A 17911-nucleotide genomic window follows, 5' to 3' on the forward strand; every position below is an offset into this window, starting at 1 on the left:
AAAAAAAAAAAAAAAAAAAAAAATCAAAGCTCTAGCCACACTCTTAAAAGAAAATCTGTTTATCGTGCATAGTGTCTTGATAAAACAAGATTAACAGAATACACACGACTCATAAGTATTACTATATATATTAAAAAGCTCGTATTATTTTCCATTCGAAATTTATATCTATTACATATCAAGGGTGATGGCCGTCACTCGTCAGATTCCCCTTATAAGAATTTTAAACTGCATGGTTTTATATTTTAAACTATATCTTATAAATGGTATGAAGCACATTCATGCGGATGTGCACCAGGGTGACGTGCAGGACAAAGCGATGATAAAATATTAGTAGTGAATTAAACTATGTTATAGTAACACATCTTTATTTGTTTAATTGACATTGGATCCTTTTGGATTTCAGTGTTGGGTTCTGTAGAAAGAATTAAAAGGCAGAAGAAATTTGATTGTTGTTGTTTGGTATTTAAAGTTTTGAGCGTTATTAAATGGAGTATATAAGTATATAATTACAGTAAAATAAAATAAAAAAAGTTGCGTGCGCGGTCCCCTTTCGTCCACTAGGGCAAAAGACGGGTTCACTCGTTTGATCGGTCTTTCATTTATCCCCTCAAATATAAAAACTTTTATAGTAACTGATTTTTCCTCAGCCCTCTTTTATTATTCGTTATGTACAATAATAATAGTCTTCTTCAATCTCTTATACTCTCTCTGTTTATGATAAATTGATATTTTAGAGAATTTTCTTTGTCTCTCAAAATTGATTTTGTACTTTAACAAAAAAAAATTGTTTTTGTAAATATTTTTAATACTAGAAAAGTGGAAAAGTGGAAAAGTAAAAAAAATATCAGAAAAATAGCCATCACATATACATAAAATGACTATAAAAAATCATCAAAAAAATAAATAATAAACTAATCTTTATCTTAATATCTGTGAAAAATCCTAAACATCAAACTATTAGGGATATAAAGTACATTTTATTGGATTACAAATAACGATTTTTATATGAATTAACCTTTTCTTTTTTTTTTTCTCTAAATTGGTTCCCACTTTCCACGGTCAACTCAGTAAACCAAACTAATGGCACAAATCCTTGTGGATGGAACAGAATGAGGATAGAACTGAATTGACTCCCACAATTTGCATAAAATAAAATATTGTTGACTCATATTAGTATTTTTTCTAGTGATAATAATATTCATTGTTACAAAAAAAAAAAAAAGGTGCAAGTCAGAATGAGGATAGCACAGTTTAACTTGTCAGATATTAGCGTGGCTGAATTTATGTATAACGCATTCAATCGTTTGCTACTTGCTACTAGTTGCTACTAGTACTACCTTTTAATAAAGGGTTTTTAAAGAAGCATTGCTTCCAAATTTATATCCACAACCAACAGGAGAGAAAAAGCAAACACATGATAGACACTGAATTCGATTGAAAAACAAATCCTGGGGTTGGGTTATTTATCAAAACACAGCTTTTCTTTTCTTTTCTTCTCTTTAATCTTTGATTATTTAATGATGGTAGTAGTATAAAAGTTTTTATAAGTTGAGTGGTGGAGGCGGTGGTGGTGATTCAGAGAGTGGGGTATTAGTATTGGGAGGAGAGAGAGAGAGAGGAGATAAAAAGGGGACAGAACATTCTGAAGCTTTCAGATTTGCACTATGGTGAAGGAAGACGAAACAGCTCATCTTCTTCTTTGATTCTCTCTGTTTTTTTCTTTTCTTTTTCACCTTTTTAGGGTTTTTTCCTTTTTTTTTTTTTTTTTTGTTGGATTGCTGTTTTGTGTTTTGTCGGAACACTCTTGGAGGATTAGAGAGTTCTCTGTTCCTCTCTCTCTGTCTACACACAGCAGCAGCAATATAGCCCACACTTTTTGCCTCTGTCTCGTTTCATTTCCATCGAATTGATCCTTTCTCCACCAAAGGTATGATTTTTTCGTTCATTCCAACTCATTTTACCTGAAATTTGCTGGTTTGGCTTCTAGATTTTAGGTCCAAATTCGAAATTAAAAATCACCTTTTTATAGCTTAAAGAGTAATTTCTATAAGTTCCTAATTCTGTAGATTTGTAACGCTAACCACATGTTTTGGTTAATCTCTGATTTTTGGATAATTGTTTTATGTCACTAATTAACTATACATAACATAATATATATATATATATATATATATTTTGCTTATTTAGCAAACTCTTCATTGATCTAATGATCTCTCTTTTGGTTTGTTTAATGCTTTTGTTTCACGACACAAACCAAGAACTGCTTTATTCTTAATCGGATATTCGCACTTTTTTTTCTAGGGTTCTGGGTTTTTGTTTCTTCTTCCTTCCTTTTGATGCTTTCTGAACCTGATAAGATTCGCTACAAAAACAACAGAAGAACATTAAAGAAACAGAGAGAATTTGTATAAAATAAAGAAAATAGTATTATGCAACGTGTCGGACTTACAAAGCAAGTGGAGAGCATCTCTCTCTCTCTCTCTTTTGCTCTTTCATGTTTTCTTCCTTTAATCTCTCTTTCAAGGTTAGCAACTGAAGAAGCAATGTATAGGTTTCTTCTCTTATAGTTTAAGTCTAAAAAGTCTAATAATATATAGTAATTTTTCACAGCTGCTTCTGCCTTCACCAATACTCTGCTTGTTTATACTTTTGCATCCAATAAGGATCTCAGATTTTTGAATCCTTCCTTAATGCTCTTCTTGTTGTCACAGAATACCATTTCAGAGAAAGAGAGCAGAACAATCTTCAGAAAGCTCTTCCTGGCTTGTTTCTTTGTGAAGAAATGAAGTTTATGAAACTTGGATCCAAACCGGATTCGTTTCAGTCCGATGAAGATTCCGTAAGGTAGTAAAATGTTTTCAAGATTTTGGTTTCTTTCTTCATATGTTCTTTGCTTCAGAATCTTACTTTTTCTGGCTGTTTGTTTATAGATACGTAGCAACGGAGTTAGCTACTGATGTAGTTGTAAATGTAGGAGATGTGAAATTCTATCTTCATAAGGTAAACTTAACAATCTCTAATTTTCAAAAATCAAGAACACCAACCATTTTGGTCTTTAGCTACTGATCTATATTGAAACAAACTTTTGATTGTTGTGTGTAAAAAACAGTTCCCTCTTCTGTCTAAAAGCGCTCGTCTTCAGAAGTTAATAGCCACAACCACAACCGATGAACAATCATCAGATGACGAAATCCGCATTCCCGATATCCCTGGAGGCCCTCCAGCTTTTGAGATATGCGCTAAATTCTGTTACGGAATGACTGTGACTCTCAACGCATACAATGTTGTAGCTGTGCGTTGCGCTGCAGAGTATCTCGAAATGTATGAATCGATTGAAAGCGGGAATCTTGTTTACAAGATTGAGGTTTTCTTGAACTCGAGTGTTTTAAGAAGCTGGAAAGACTCCATCATTGTTCTCCAGACGACAAGATCATTCTATCCGTGGTCCGAAGATGTGAAACTCGATGTACGGTGTTTGGAGTCTATCGCTTTGAAAGCTGCTATTGATCCAGCAAGAGTGGATTGGTCTTATACTTATAACCGAAGGAAGCTTCTTCCACCTGAGATTAACAAGAATGGTGTACCAGTAGATTGGTGGATAGAGGATCTCGCCGAGCTTAGCATTGATTTGTTCAAGAGAGTGGTTTCGACTATCAGAAGAAAAGGCGGGGTTTTGCCTCAGTTTATAGGAGAAGCTCTTGAGGTTTATGCAGCAAAGAGAATAACAGGTTTCATGATCCAAAACGATGATGTTGAAGATGTGATTGAACAAAGATCTTTGTTAGAGACATTGGTTTCGTTGTTGCCTAGGGAGAAACAGAGTGTTTCTTGTGGTTTCTTGATCAAACTTTTGAAATCTTCTGTTTCTTTGGAATGTGGAAAAGAAGAGAGGAAAGAGCTAAGTAGAAGAATCGGAGAGAAGCTAGAGGAAGCAAATGTGACTGATCTCTTGATCAGAGCTCCAGAGGGAGGTGAAACAGTCTATGACATTGACATTGTTGAAACCTTAATCGATCAGTATGTTACACAAACACAGAAAAGAGACGAGCTTGAATGTTCAGAAGACGACATCAACGAAGGAGATGGGTTTGTTTCAGACAGTTCAAAAGCAAATGTCGCCAAGTTAATCGATGGATACTTAGCTGAAATCTCAAGAATCGAACCCAATTTGTCTCCTTTAAAGTTCATCTCAATTGCAGAAAAGGTTTCAAATTTCCCAAGATCATCACATGATGGTGTTTATCGTGCCATTGACATGTTCTTAAAGGTAACTACTTCTGCTCTCAGATCTGCTCCCTAAATTTTCTAAAGTTGCAGTTTTTAAGTTTTTGATCATCAATTGAAAATTAAAGTTTTGAACTTTGATTAATACAGCAACATCCAGGAATAACAAAGAGCGAGAAGAAATCGTTAAGCCGGTTAATGGATTGCCGGAAATTATCGCCGGAAGCTTGTGCTCACGCCGTGCAAAACGAGAGGTTACCTCTACGAGTCGTGGTGCAGATCCTATTCTTCGAGCAAGTACGTGCCACGTGTCCCACAGCGAAACCTTCTCTTCCACCGAGCGGCTCTCACGGGAGCTCGAGGACGACGACGGAAGAAGAGTGTGACTCAGTAACGGCCACGGAGGAGACGAGAGACAAGACGGGTAGTTCCGAGAAGACGAAAGCTAAAGGAGTTGTAATGTCTCGGATTTTTTCGAAGCTTTGGACAGGTAAAGATAGAGATGGTGTTGGGGATGTTAGTAGTTCAGATACATCTGAAAGCCCTGGCTCAGCTACCACCGTCGGTGATAAATCGACGCCGTCGACTCGCCGCAGAAGATCATCGTCTTGACTTGGACAAGTTGGGCTTTTTTATCATAAGATTAGGCCTTTTTCGTTTAAGCTAACTTTTGGTTTAGATTAAATTTTGGGTCAGTTATTTTGGTGATTGTAAACCCAAAAGTTTTTTTGGTTTATGTAAACGTAACAAATTTTGAGAAATCCAAATTCTAACGTTACTTTTAGAAATTTTGAGAAATCCAAATCCAAATCCAAATTTTCTAGTGTAAAAGAATAATTTCAAGAAAAACTTTTGAAGATTACTTGCAAACTTCAAATCTAATTATGGAACCTGTTCCCTTCTTTGTGATAGATAATAATATTAGCAATTTGCAAGGATTGTTTTGAAAACTTAAAAAAGGGTTTTAGCCGGCAGAATTGACCATACAAACTATAAAGAAAAGTCGATTAATATTTTTCCATGAGCTTCTTTGTTCTACGTCATCCGATTTATTTATATACTTTCAAAAGGTTACGTTTGTACCATTTTAGTAATTTATTTACTTTTGATTCATTAACCTTTTCCTCGTTGACTAAAAAGAAAACATATTCCTTTTTTCTTTTTTTTTTATAAGGACGAACTTATAACAACAAAAACTTGGTTTTGACTTCCTTTGCTAAGGGGTTGGAGATTTACATTCTCGTATTCTACAAGTGGAGATTTTATTCAGTTATCAGTTATCACCAACGACTAATTAGCTTATTTAATTGGTGTTTGAAATGGAAAAGAAAAAACAGAGAAATTACAAGTTGGTTTATAACTTTATATACTTGACTTGAACAGTGATACCATTGATACTAATATTAACACATTTTAAGAATTATGATATGTAGTTATAACAATCTACTCGTACACCAACAATCCGCTATACATTAATAATATGAAACGATATAATTCGAGTTACACTATACGAACGTTGGTTACATATGTTTTGCTAGTTTGTGCTTGTAATCCAATTTATTCGGTATAAAATTTAAAGTGCAATTTTTAAGTATAACACTGAGATTTAGTATTTGGTTTTGTGTTCGGTAGTTACATTCCTCTAAGATATATCTATACAAATTATTATATTTCTCTAGGGTCAACGAAAATAGACAATCCAGGTGGTGACTTGGTCCAATCTTCGCCGTCATCTTCATCGTCATCTCGGAGACGTTTCAAACACCACAAATCCTCCGGCGAGAGCACCTTCCAATGAGGAATACCAACTCTGAGCGGCTCACAGCTCGCCACCTCAGCAGCCAAGACGGAGCAACCGCTTTTTCTAGCCAAGTTATGCGCGTGTGAGCAAAGCGACTCCACCATCTCCGCCGCTCGTGGCCCTCCGCCGCCGATACCGTACATGAAGTGCATCGCGAACGACTTGAAAAGATTAGGAAACGACGGGATTTTCAAAAACGGAAACGCACCGTCGAAAACGCGCGTCGTCTTTGCTAATATGCGTTTAAGACGCGACGTTCCTTTGACTTGTAGTCTATACACATCTTTACTGTTCCATATACTTATAACGGCCCAAGACCCGGCCTGGTCAGGTAACGACCCGGGAACATGGTGTTCGCCACGAGGCACGGCCATGTAAGTGCCGAGACAGAGTTTGTTGGTGAGGATTGAGTTGATGTCTGAAGGGAAAAACTCGGTAGAGGAAAACCGGTTGCGGTAGAGTGACTCGGCGTCGGAGGGAGTGAGCTTGATGATTTTGACACGGCGAGAGACCGTGACTCGGTGGTTAAAGACCGGGTTGACCAGGAAAGCGGGTGTACGGAATTTGGAGTAGCCACTTTTCTCGGTGAAGAGTTTGACCGAAGCTGTGTTGTCGTTTTCAGTTTGCACGTAAGAGTATACGGCGCCGTTTCGTAGAAACCACTCTTCGAGTCTTTGTACTAGTTTCAGNGAACGACCCGGGAACATGGTGTTCGCCACGTGGCACGGCCAGGTAAGTGCCGAGACAGAGTTTGTTTGTGAGGATTGAGTTGATGTCTGAAGGGAAAAACTCGGTAGAGGAGAACCGGTTGCGGTAGAGTGACTCGGCGTCGGAGGGAGTGAGCTTGATGATTTTGACACGGCGAGAGATCGTGACTCGGTGGTTAAAGACCGGGTTGACCAGGAAAGCGGGTGTACGGAATTTGGAGTAGCCACTTTTCTCGGTGAAGAGTTTGACCGAAGCTGTGTTGTCGTTTTCAGTTTGCACGTAAGAGTATACGGCGCCGTTTCGTAGAAACCACTCTTCGAGTCTTTGTACTAGTTTCAGTCCAATTCCCATCCTCCTATATTTTTTTAAAATTGATTAGTTAAATTTTTTTAAAAAGTCGTTAATAACTTCTTTTTTCCCCGTTAGGCGTTATGTATCATCAAAATAGTATAGTTTAAGTTGTAAGCATCATATAATTTAAAAAAATAGAAGTGATTGTTCTTTATGTATTTGTTTATGTTATGGTTAATGAATCAATTAAGAAAACACTATTAAACTCGAACCTGTAAAACGGAGAGACTCGGAGGCCGGAGACAAAGGCAAGTTTGGTGGTGCTTATTTCCGGCGAAACGCCGTCTTCTTGACGTAATGCATTGCCACTACGTGTCACCATCTTGATCGTTCCTCTGATCATTCCAACTATCTCATTACCGATCTCGGCTACCTGTTACATGCATTGCCCAAAAACGAGTATAGTTTAGCAAATAGAGCAAATCAAAACAAATTGAGAACATAATAGTATTATTAGTATACAGATACGTACCAGCATGTGGAAAGAAGGACACTGTCGGATCCGGGCAAGCGGGTCACCCATGAGATCGACTAATAAAGATCCGACTTCACAGCTTTCCTCAAGCTCTTCCACTCTCGTTAAGTCTCTCTTAGGATCATACTCTCTAACCACAACTACTTGAAATCCTTTCCCCATGTCCTTAAGTTAAACTTAAGTATTAATATAATAAAACCTTACGGATAACAAAGAAATCAAAACCTAAAAGTTTTTTTTTTTGCCCTTCTTGCAAGTATTGCAGATCGTTCTCTCTTTCACAAAGTGGGTCTTGTCATTAGTCTATTTATAGTTACTATTTTGCTATTGTTCTCCCTGGTTGATTATATATGATAGGCGTTTTATTTAATCATCACTATCTCTCTCCATATTTTAAAAGATGGTTAGTGCTCTTTCTTTGGAGCTCTGTCGATTCTTTTCAATTTCCTTGTGTTATTTAATTCGCATATCTGGTTATATTTTATGTTGATGATCCGGTTAGCTAGGATTCGTGTATAGCTATATATATTTTCCGGGAATATCACGGCGCATATATAAAATATATGGACGGATACAAATATTAATACCCCACGATTCTAACTTCTATCGTATTTTATACTTCTTCCAGATACATGGCACTGCGAGTACTGCGTTACATCCCAAATGTCGTATTTGATAGTTCTTCCAATTACATGGCACTGCGAGTACTGCATTACATGCCAACTTCAAATAAAAATAAAACTTAATATTACATCGATGTATATTTACTATCGTGAATCATTCACATAACGTTTGTAGTTCAACGTTTTACCCATTTGTTATTAATTACCCTTAATCAATTATGCGATATGGATTGTACTTATTCCGATCGAATTTTTTACAAGTGAAAAACACACACACAAAGGAAAGGCAATTGGGAATTTAATACGTTCACAAAATAGAAAATGCGGAAGAAAAAGTCGATCGAAGCGCACAAAAAGAAAAGCTGAAATGACGGCGGAGAAACGTGGTGGGTTTAGGATTAGCTACGATCCCTTTTATCATTTGCTTTAATTTTAGAGATATATATAGAGTCAGCTATATATATAGCCTATATCAATTTGCGAAAATATAAATATAGAGCTCAATGGGAAATATTACATGTATGTATCTACTTTTTAAATTAGGTCATAATGATTGCACAATATCATCACTGCCATCATCACCTCGATCGATATCCTTTCCCTTTCGTAGTCATTTCTATTTTTTATTTATTAAGATGATGGATGACCTTCCGGGAACTCTTCATGTTGCATCCTTTCTTTTTTTTTTTTAGCCAAAAAAAAAAATTACAATCATACTCAATATGCATGATTTGTGGTCTTTTACGCAATTCATGTGTTTCATCACCAAAACTATTTCAGATTCTTGAATCGAAAGAAAAATGTGAGAATAGTTTTGTGCACTTAGCATAACCAAACAGAGTATGAAAACCATACTAAGGTCTTACAAAAAAAAACATACTACATCAGAGTTCTGAAACTACTTTTTCATTGCTCTCTAATAAACTCGAAATGTCAATGTGATAATACCGGACTAATGAAATTTGTTTTTTTATTTATTAAAAATAGATCTACGGAAGAAAATATATATAGCTGTGTAATCGATGAAAAATGCTCGTATCAGCAGGATGTGAGAGTCCCGGAAAAAAAAAAGAGACTTCAACCCGTTTCTATCGACTAAGTATAGTAACACGTTTGGAAACATGACATTTCTATATTTACTTGTCCACCACATAGACCCGTTTTTTTTTTAATTGTGCATATGACATTTCTATATTTATTTGACCACATTTATAGTTGATATGTCAACATGCTTAGGTATGCGTTTGTCTGTTCTTTTTATCATTGTTTACATATAGTAAATCTCGCTCGCACAGCTGTGGTCTAGTAGTAAGGGAGAATTGGGGAAATGTTGAAAAAAATTAACCCAGGTTCGATCCACCCTGGAAACAAAAATCACGGTTGTGTGGGAAGTCTGTCAGTTGGGCCTTGGCCCAATTGGTTTATATGGTAGTCAGAAATGCAGGCGGTCTGACTATCCTCTGACATTAGTCGGAAGACATTCCAAATTCGGAACAAACATTGTGGTGGCTCTTCGGGGAGAAGTCCATTTTAAAACATTTCGGTGCATTTCTACCGAGAGTGACCGGGCAATTTACCAATAGGATTTATAAAAAAAAAACATATAGTAAATCCCAAATAACCATATGCGTAATATTATAATCGTATATGTATTTCTTCAACAATGCAAAGTATGATCTGGTTTACATATAAAAATGTCGCTAGAAAAGTATAGTTTCGACTAATTCGGTTGAAAAAAGAACAACCCCGGCATATATATGTATCTCAACCAGCATACTATATATCTGATCATAAAAAATGAAGAGAGCTAGCTAGAAACACTTACGATAGAGAGTAGACTAAAACTAACATGTTATAGTCTCCGGAATTAATAATTAGTACTAAATCGTAGTGGATTAATGGATTTTGTTAATAAAAATTAGAGATAGGTTGGTTGGGTCCGAAGAACAAAGCTGCGGAGTAAGAATCTGCAACGTGGCAAAACAAGAGTTGGTGGTCCTGCAAATTTCTCCTGGAACTAAGGCCGTCGATTTGTTCTCGACGTGGACCCAATTAGAATAAAGACATTAATCTTTCTGGCTTTTAAAATAGTGTTTAAGTCATAATTAAGAGAAATGCGAAGGTGCTTAGCAATCTTCTTTAGTTACCTTATAGTGGAATAATAATCATCTTTCTGCGCTAATCATAATATAACGAACGTGACCAGACGGCTTGCTTTTTTCCACAATATTCTCTCAGCTTTTTCATATTCTTTGGATTGGATTCGTATCTCTTAGTTTCTTCTCTAATCTCCTTACACTTCCTTACATCCAATCAATTCGTTAACTATTATTCACAAGTACAGTCCCTAGGGATATATATATATATATATATATATATATATTATTATACATTTACATTAAAGTGACATTTTAATCTTTGGTTATAAACCTCCAAATCTCTTTATATCTTTAGTTCTTATTTATCTTTTAAATCTGTTCTTGATTTTACAAACGATATGTTACTTACAATATTCTGTCATATTGACATTTTATATTGGTTTATGCTATCAAGATTTGAAAGCGAACTGAGAAAGGATAGTACCATACGAGAAGATGCTGGATTTATTAAGAGGTTATCATCTTCTTCTTTCTTTTGGCGTCAATTATATATTTATCTTAGAGAACAAAAAGTATATATATATATATATATATATATGAGATATTGAAAGGAAAAAAATGGATATTTTAAGTTACGTGATTGATTAAAAATATCGACGCATATTTTTATTATTGTATAGTTAACAAAAAATATTGCATAAAACAACGAAATGTATATATAAAACAAAAAATATTGCATATTTTACTGCTGATATATATATATATATAATTGTGTGTCATGCAACTGCCTCGAACATTACTTTAGAATATTCATGAGTTTAATTATATCCTTGTTTGTTGTCCACATAAAAGAGTTGAAAATGGATTAAGAAATTACTAATTAGAGATAATCATAATCAAATGGGCCTGATTAGTTGTAAACCTCTAGGGAATTTCCTTTTATTTGTAATATAATAAGTTAAAATGCCAAAATTGTACATCACGCTACGTATGTCATGTCTCATTTGCTAAAAGACATGAAATGTCTGCTGATGTATTGAACTTTATGACCTCACTTACTTACTTCTCGAAAATATTTGTATTTTTTAATCTTATTTCTTCCTTATTTTAGGGGTCAAGGCGTCAAGCAGCCTAATATATCTGTATATATAACACATAAATTAAATAACCTGGTCCAAAACACGTATGCCCATACATGATCAATATAAGCATTCTTTGTAGAATATAATTCATTTGAATGCATGTATCTGATTACGGTTTACTAGTTTACCTAACTTATATAAACGGGTATGTGGAAATTTCAGGAGGAAAATGTATGCATTATATTACCATACCTCATTTTAAAAATATTGTTTCAAAAAATTTCGGTTGATAAGATCAGAGTTCGTATTGTAGTTTGAGATCATTTCTAGCATGGATTTATGAGGTAGTGGATGTGTGTTCAGCTTGGAGTTACTTTTTACTTTAAAAAAAAAAAACCATTTAATTTCCTGCTGTATTTTGGATATCAAACGGCTTCAAAAATACAACGGTTAATGGGTTAGTCTGAAATCCCAGCCCATCGTATATTTAATCATCCTAAAGCCCAAAATACTAAGACTGATCAATAAAATTAATAGGAAAATTTAGTCACCCAAATTCGAGTCCCACATCGTCATCCATACATTTCATTAGGTAGAAAATGTAAATATAAAACGGTTCGGTCCATTGATGAATAAAGAAAAAATTTCCCATTAAGTTAATGGTCTTTGTGATGGGCCTCCTAATTGCTGGGGGTATAAGATGGACGTCACTTAAGCACCAAAATGCAAACGACGACGTTTCATCAGATTGGTATAATCCCAATAAATAGGATTAAGTATGTGGGAAAAAGAAAACGTTGATTGCATCACCCATGACATCAATGCATGCAAAGGCTCTCTCTTTAGCTGTGTGGAGACTGGAGAGTGACAAAAGAAGAAGAAGACTTAAATTTGCAAAATTAAATATTAAATGATAATACATTGTTGTAGGTGAGGTCTCTTTAGTATGTTATAGGGTCAATAGCTTTTTTTCTTTAAGGGGTCAACTTAGAGGTTAGTCCCCTAAATTATCATATTTTTATCCCATATAGTTTTGTCCTTTTCTAGTTCTTGTAATGTTCTTAATTTAAATTCATATAGACATACATACACGATTGTGTAGAGGTCATGAACTAATTAATAATATCAAGCTAGGTGATTAGTCGGAATTAAGGGGTGGGGGGGGGGGGGAAAANAAAGTCGCATCTATCCCTCTTGTATTGCATTGCATGTGACCTTGTAGAGATTTCACATCAAAAGTTGTCATGATTATAGCATTTACCAAATCATTAAGCAAACATGGAAGCAATTATTGACGGCAAAAATCAAACGATTACTACCCTTAATTACCCTAATCTACTAAATAAAGTTGAATGATTAAAGGATTAGAAATCCGTTGAGAAAATGACCCATATATTTTTAACAAATAGGAAGCTCCAATTTTTACTTCAACAGTTGTCATCAATTGCAAGCTGTGGATAATGTCGACGCATCTTTTTCTTTGTTTTTTCGAGATTTTTATAATTATGAAATTGAAAAAAAACTAACGGCAGAGAGAAGACATAACTTTTCGCGGAAACACGGAGCCGCTCGCACCCATCATCTTGGAATCTTTTTACCACTCTCTTTCACAAAACATTACCCAATCATATTTTTTTTCGTAAAAAAATAAAATTGTAGTCATTGATAATTATAGTTTTTAAAATTTAATTGGTGTAAGTGTAAGGTTCTTCTACGGCGGCGAGCCTCACGCACCAATAGGCTTCCCCTTCCCTATGTCTCTTTATTATTTTATTATTCCAAATTAAAAAAAAATTACCAATTGGGAGTATAATATAAAGTTTAAACGTATAAATGTGTGTATATATATAAGTGGTCTTCTCTATCTTCACAAACATTTTTAGTTTCTCTCTCAATTTCGTTCTTGCTCCCAAAGCTTCTATCAAAATCTTCATTCTCCAGACCCTCAGGAACATTCAGGAGAGACCCACAATTTTAACAACAAAGAGAAAACCAAATTTATTTAAAAGTTTTTTGGAGAATCGAAAAAAAAAAAAAAAAAATGAGCTGCAATGGTTGCCGTGTTCTCCGAAAAGGTTGCAGCGAGAACTGTATCCTCAGACCATGTATTCAATGGATTGAAACCGCCGATGCTCAAGGCCACGCTACCGTCTTCGTCGCTAAATTCTTCGGCCGTGCTGGTCTCATGTCCTTTATCTCCGCCGTACCGGATTCTCAACGTCCTGGTAATTTTAAAATCCTCTCACACTAAACCAGATCTCTCTAAACCGGGTTTTTTAATTTTGTTTTTTCTCATTTGTTTTTTGTTTTTGGCCGTGCAGCTTTGTTTCAGTCTTTGTTATACGAAGCTTGTGGAAGAACAGTGAATCCAGTAAACGGAGCAATCGGAATGTTATGGACTGAAAACTGGAATATTTGCCAAGCCGCGGTTGAAACGGTGCTTCGCGGCGGTTCTTTGAGACCGATCCCGGAGCTTCTCACTCACGGCGGCGGATTCGCTGGGTTTCCATCTCCTACATCTGAAGAAGCATCTGAGATCTGCACTGAGATGTTGAATCTCCAGCAGAATAATAATAATGATTCATCCGATCGTAACATATACCATCACTCTCGGTTCTCCAGCTCTAGATCTAGATCCACCATGGATTCTTCTTCTCCTCCGACGAAACGTAAGCGGGTAACAACATCAGAACAACAACAACAACAACCATCTTCGGAGCTTGATCTATCTCTGTTCCCTAAATCAACAACGCCTTCTTCTACACGGCGGCGATCACTAACACCGTCGATGAACTCGGAGGACTCTGTTACGACCACGACCACGGCGTCGTTTTGTGACAAGGGTGATGTGTTGTACGGAGGCAACGGAGGAGGTGAAACGAGCAAGCTGCTTAACCTTTTTGTTTAATTAATGCAAAAACGGCGTCGTGTTTTTTGTCACTGATTTTAATAGTTTTTAGGGTTTAAAATGTAATTTTACACATTTTCTTCTCTTTTTTTTTCCCCGTGGGTAAAAAAAATATTGGTCCGGCGAATTAACAACGTCGTTTTTGAATTCTCTCGGTTTAGAGGTTTATTAGTATTAATCAATGTAAAACTTTTATTGAGTTCAAAATTTGATCATTTCGATGGTGTGATTTACTTACTTATCTCCCAAATGTCGTCATCATCTAATATGAATGTGTCCGTATATTTTTAACCTTTTACTTTTGGATTTATATAGAACAAACTCGAATTAGTTAAGCATCCAAGAAGCACGATCGATCGCGAGTACTGGCTTAGATATGCAAAACCTATGTTTTTTTTATATGGATATATACTCTCAATGTGAAACTAAAAGAAGAAAAAAAAGAAAAACATATAGAATTTGAATAAAACAATTTCCTAAGGTTATTTCCCAGCCATTAGAATGGGACGATCCTACCACATTATAAAATAAACTAAAAAGAGCAAATACCAAAAACAATTGATATAGTTGGACCGTACATAAATAGTAATACTTAAATGATGTGTGTATAATAATAATAATGACAATAAAGTGGATATAGAATATCTAAAGCATGTGGTTGGACCAAATGGTAGGAGAGGAGGCACACATGTCACGAAGGGAGCCTTTTTTGTGTTAGAGGGCGGCTTTTGGACGACGCTAAGAGCCATTTTTCACCCATGGAAGACCCTAAAACACACTCTCTCTTTTTTCCATACATATCTCTTCGTTTTTTTAATTTAAATACTTTAAACCTTTGGAAACGTCGTTTTTTTTTTCCAATAACCAATCCCATTATTTTGGATCGACCCTCCAATCTAATCGGACGAGCCTATTTTATCAGATACAACAATGTTATATATAACAAGATAAAATAAATAAATACAGTACTCGCAAATAATACATTATTGCGATCACGCATGCACTCTTAAGTTTCTTTGTTATTTTCTTCATACTGATGCTTTTATTTGATTTTCACCGTGTTGTTGTTTGGTTAGGTTATTAATTCTCAGGTTCTTTTGCATGTGATGATTCCTTTTTTCGGTAGATAAGTTTTGTTTTATACTTGTTCTTTTCTGTATAGTATGTACGAAACCGAACTAATTATGTGAAGACAAATGTAAGTTGGCCGAAAATGAAAAAAAAAAAAAAAAAAAAAAAAANAAAAAACAAGTTATATAAGTTATAGCTCGGCTCTTATAAGATTTATTTGGCATTTTATGATAATGTTTTATATACACTATTTATCATTAAAGGATATTATGACTTGTGACCTACAATTATTCTTCTGCCAACCATCCAATTGCAAACATTAGGCAGTGGTCTACGTCAGCTTTCTTCATTTTAAAATCGATATACTGTTTTCCGAAAACTCTTACATTGACGAGTTCACAGTTTCTTGACTCCACTATCCACAATTTTTTTAATATGACAAAATTCATATATATTATAAATTTAGAGGTCAATATTTATAAATACGCTGATATAAATTTTGAAACAGAACTGTTTTTATATCAGCAAGCTATGAATTTTAAGTATTATATTTTCTTTGTTAATATTACTTCATTTATTTCCTTTTTTTCATTCGGTTGTTTATTCTATTTGGCATTTTATGATATGCTGATTATCTCTACCTTCCCTGATTTGAGGATGTTTAATCTCCACCGATCTTGGGAACGTGATGGATGGATCCCACGTCATTCTCCATCTTTCTATCTGATCCGTCCGTTCTACTTATTTAGTTCCTTCCACCTAATTATCATTTTTTTAAAAAGCAAAGACAATATCCCTTGTAAAAAGGATTTGTAATCTAGAGTGTGACATGACTATTTTGGCGTTTTATTTCTTTATTTTGCAAACTTAACAGCTTATTGTTTTATTAAAATAATGTAATTTACTAAATAAGATCACAAACAAAAATATTATTTTGATTTTATTATCAGGTCCCCAACTTCGTATTATTCAGATTTGCATATAGATAACATATTAAACACTCACAGAAGACTTAATAATAATAGTAAGAGATTTTATCCAGTTTTACACCTAACTCAGTCATATCCAAAGATGAAATCATCAACGACTTGTCTCAAGATTAAGAGATTTCGATATTAAAAAACTTTTAATGTGAAATTGAAGTCAATAATGTTAAACGGATAGGATGACTCTGACTCGTGCTGGATGTAAAAAAGCCGTAGTTGTAATTGGACCCTGGTACTGGTAGGGCCTATTAAAGTCTTTTGTCCTTCACCTTACGTCTCTGAGCCCACTTGCTGCTGACTTAATATTATTTAGCTTTTATCCATTGCATCTATAGGAATAGGATTATGGTTTCTATCCAAATGTTTATCAAATTATCACAATGAATGAACATTTTTTTTCATACAGATTATGTGAGGAAAATTAATTTGAATCAATCTCACAAGTTATCAGAATGGAAAAATAAGTGTTTATAAGACCTAAGAAAGAGACAAATAATTTGATTTAGCTTTGTTTGTGTGCGTTTTTATAATTTTTGTAGGAATTGAATCGTTGAGAAAGATTTTATAAGATGACGTACGATGATTTATAAGACAAAAGCCATGTCATAACTCACAAGTGTCGGTTTTGCCACTAATGAACAGGCAAAAAATAATAAGGGGGTTTTTTACAAAATAAACGATCCTTCGTCGTGGGAGAGTCCAAGAGACATATTGCCTCTTCAACAATTTTATTGGTCGTATCCTTAACTCTTTTCTTTTCCATCTCCTAATCCACGCACTTCGTAGTTGTTTCATTCATACGTCATCCACTACATGTTGTTTTTTTTTTTTAATTAAGAGAAAATAAATCTACTCCCTTGTTTATTGATGCCTTCCACACATGTCGGATCTGATTTAAAGTAATTAATATACGTTTTTAAGGTTTATAATTCCATTGACTTCAGAGTGTGGGTTCTACTGTATGAGTTTTTTTTTTTATAATTTCTCTTAAGTTTTGTCGTGAACTACCAATAACTTGTTCATATACCGGCAAATACAAACATTTCTAATATTAGGTTACGGAATTATCAATCAAAAACTAATTTGGTCTATCTTTTTATTTCTTCTTTCGATAAGGGGAAAAAGCTAATAGAATTCGCAGTTTGCGAGAGAAAAAATATGTATTAGTATTAATTTATTATTTATTTGTATATTGAAACGGCGTCGTTAGTTCACAAATTATTCAAGAGGATCGAGAATGTTCTTTCGAGTAATTAGGGTAATAATTTTGAATGGTAAAATCTATCCAAAGGAAGAGAGGCGTAAAGAATCTGGGGACTTGGGACCAATGTAGATTTGACTACGAGACAATGACCGGACAGTGTTCTAACACGTGAACTTCACGTGACTGTTTCCCGCATCGCCGGAACTTATATATCCAGACTTGGCATCTTTGGGCCTACAAAGGAATTGACAACTTTGACTAATCAATATACATATAGCTTGTATAATACTCGGCAAACTGCGCAACATGGAGGGGGAACATATCTCCCAGGCACGGAACTCAAGAAACAAGGATGCACGCTATTAACCAGATCTCA

At 34.9% G+C, this 17911-nt stretch overlaps 3 protein-coding genes across 3 annotated transcripts; 2 read left to right on the forward strand and 1 right to left on the reverse strand.

Annotated features, from left to right (window-relative positions):
• Nucleotides 1218-5015, forward strand: LOC104727279 (BTB/POZ domain-containing protein NPY3-like). Its single transcript, XM_010446343.2, has 5 exons — nt 1218-1930; nt 2715-2847; nt 2934-3003; nt 3113-4270; nt 4378-5015. The coding sequence occupies exons 2-5, from the start codon at nt 2786-2788 to the stop codon at nt 4837-4839; spliced, it is 1752 nt and encodes a 583-aa protein (XP_010444645.1). The 5' UTR covers nt 1218-1930; nt 2715-2785; the 3' UTR covers nt 4840-5015.
• On the reverse strand, nt 5694-7795 carry LOC104727280 (probable N-acetyltransferase HLS1). The gene is made up of 4 exons (XM_010446346.1): nt 7560-7795; nt 7300-7460; nt 6803-7091; nt 5694-6444 (listed from the first exon to the last, which is right to left on the reverse strand). The coding sequence occupies exons 1-4, from the start codon at nt 7722-7724 to the stop codon at nt 5893-5895; spliced, it is 1167 nt and encodes a 388-aa protein (XP_010444648.1). The 5' UTR covers nt 7725-7795; the 3' UTR covers nt 5694-5892.
• On the forward strand, nt 13224-14507 carry LOC104727281 (LOB domain-containing protein 37-like). Its single transcript, XM_010446347.2, has 2 exons — nt 13224-13591; nt 13688-14507. Exons 1-2 carry the CDS (start codon nt 13408-13410, stop codon nt 14272-14274), a joined length of 771 nt encoding a protein of 256 aa, XP_010444649.1. The 5' UTR covers nt 13224-13407; the 3' UTR covers nt 14275-14507.

Source organism: Camelina sativa, chromosome 11 (genome assembly GCF_000633955.1).
Source record: "Camelina sativa cultivar DH55 chromosome 11, Cs, whole genome shotgun sequence".
NCBI lineage: Eukaryota > Viridiplantae > Streptophyta > Magnoliopsida > Brassicales > Brassicaceae > Camelina > Camelina sativa.

Coding starts and splice junctions, on each gene's coding strand:
- LOC104727279 (XM_010446343.2), top strand. CDS start 2,786: ATGAAGTTTATGAAACTTGGATCCAAACCGGATTCGTTTCAGTCCGAT. Junction 3,004..3,112: donor TGAAATTCTATCTTCATAAG/GTAAACTTAACA, acceptor TGTAAAAAACAG/TTCCCTCTTCTGTCTAAAAG. Junction 4,271..4,377: donor CCATTGACATGTTCTTAAAG/GTAACTACTTCT, acceptor TGATTAATACAG/CAACATCCAGGAATAACAAA.
- LOC104727280 (XM_010446346.1), bottom strand. CDS start 7,724: ATGGGGAAAGGATTTCAAGTAGTTGTGGTTAGAGAGTATGATCCTAAG. Junction 7,461..7,559: donor GTCCTTCTTTCCACATGCTG/GTACGTATCTGT, acceptor TGCATGTAACAG/GTAGCCGAGATCGGTAATGA. Junction 6,445..6,802: donor CCGAGTTTTTCCCTTCAGAC/ATCAACTCAATC, acceptor TTCCCTTCAGAC/ATCAACTCAATCCTCACCAA.
- LOC104727281 (XM_010446347.2), top strand. CDS start 13,408: ATGAGCTGCAATGGTTGCCGTGTTCTCCGAAAAGGTTGCAGCGAGAAC. Junction 13,592..13,687: donor ACCGGATTCTCAACGTCCTG/GTAATTTTAAAA, acceptor TTGGCCGTGCAG/CTTTGTTTCAGTCTTTGTTA.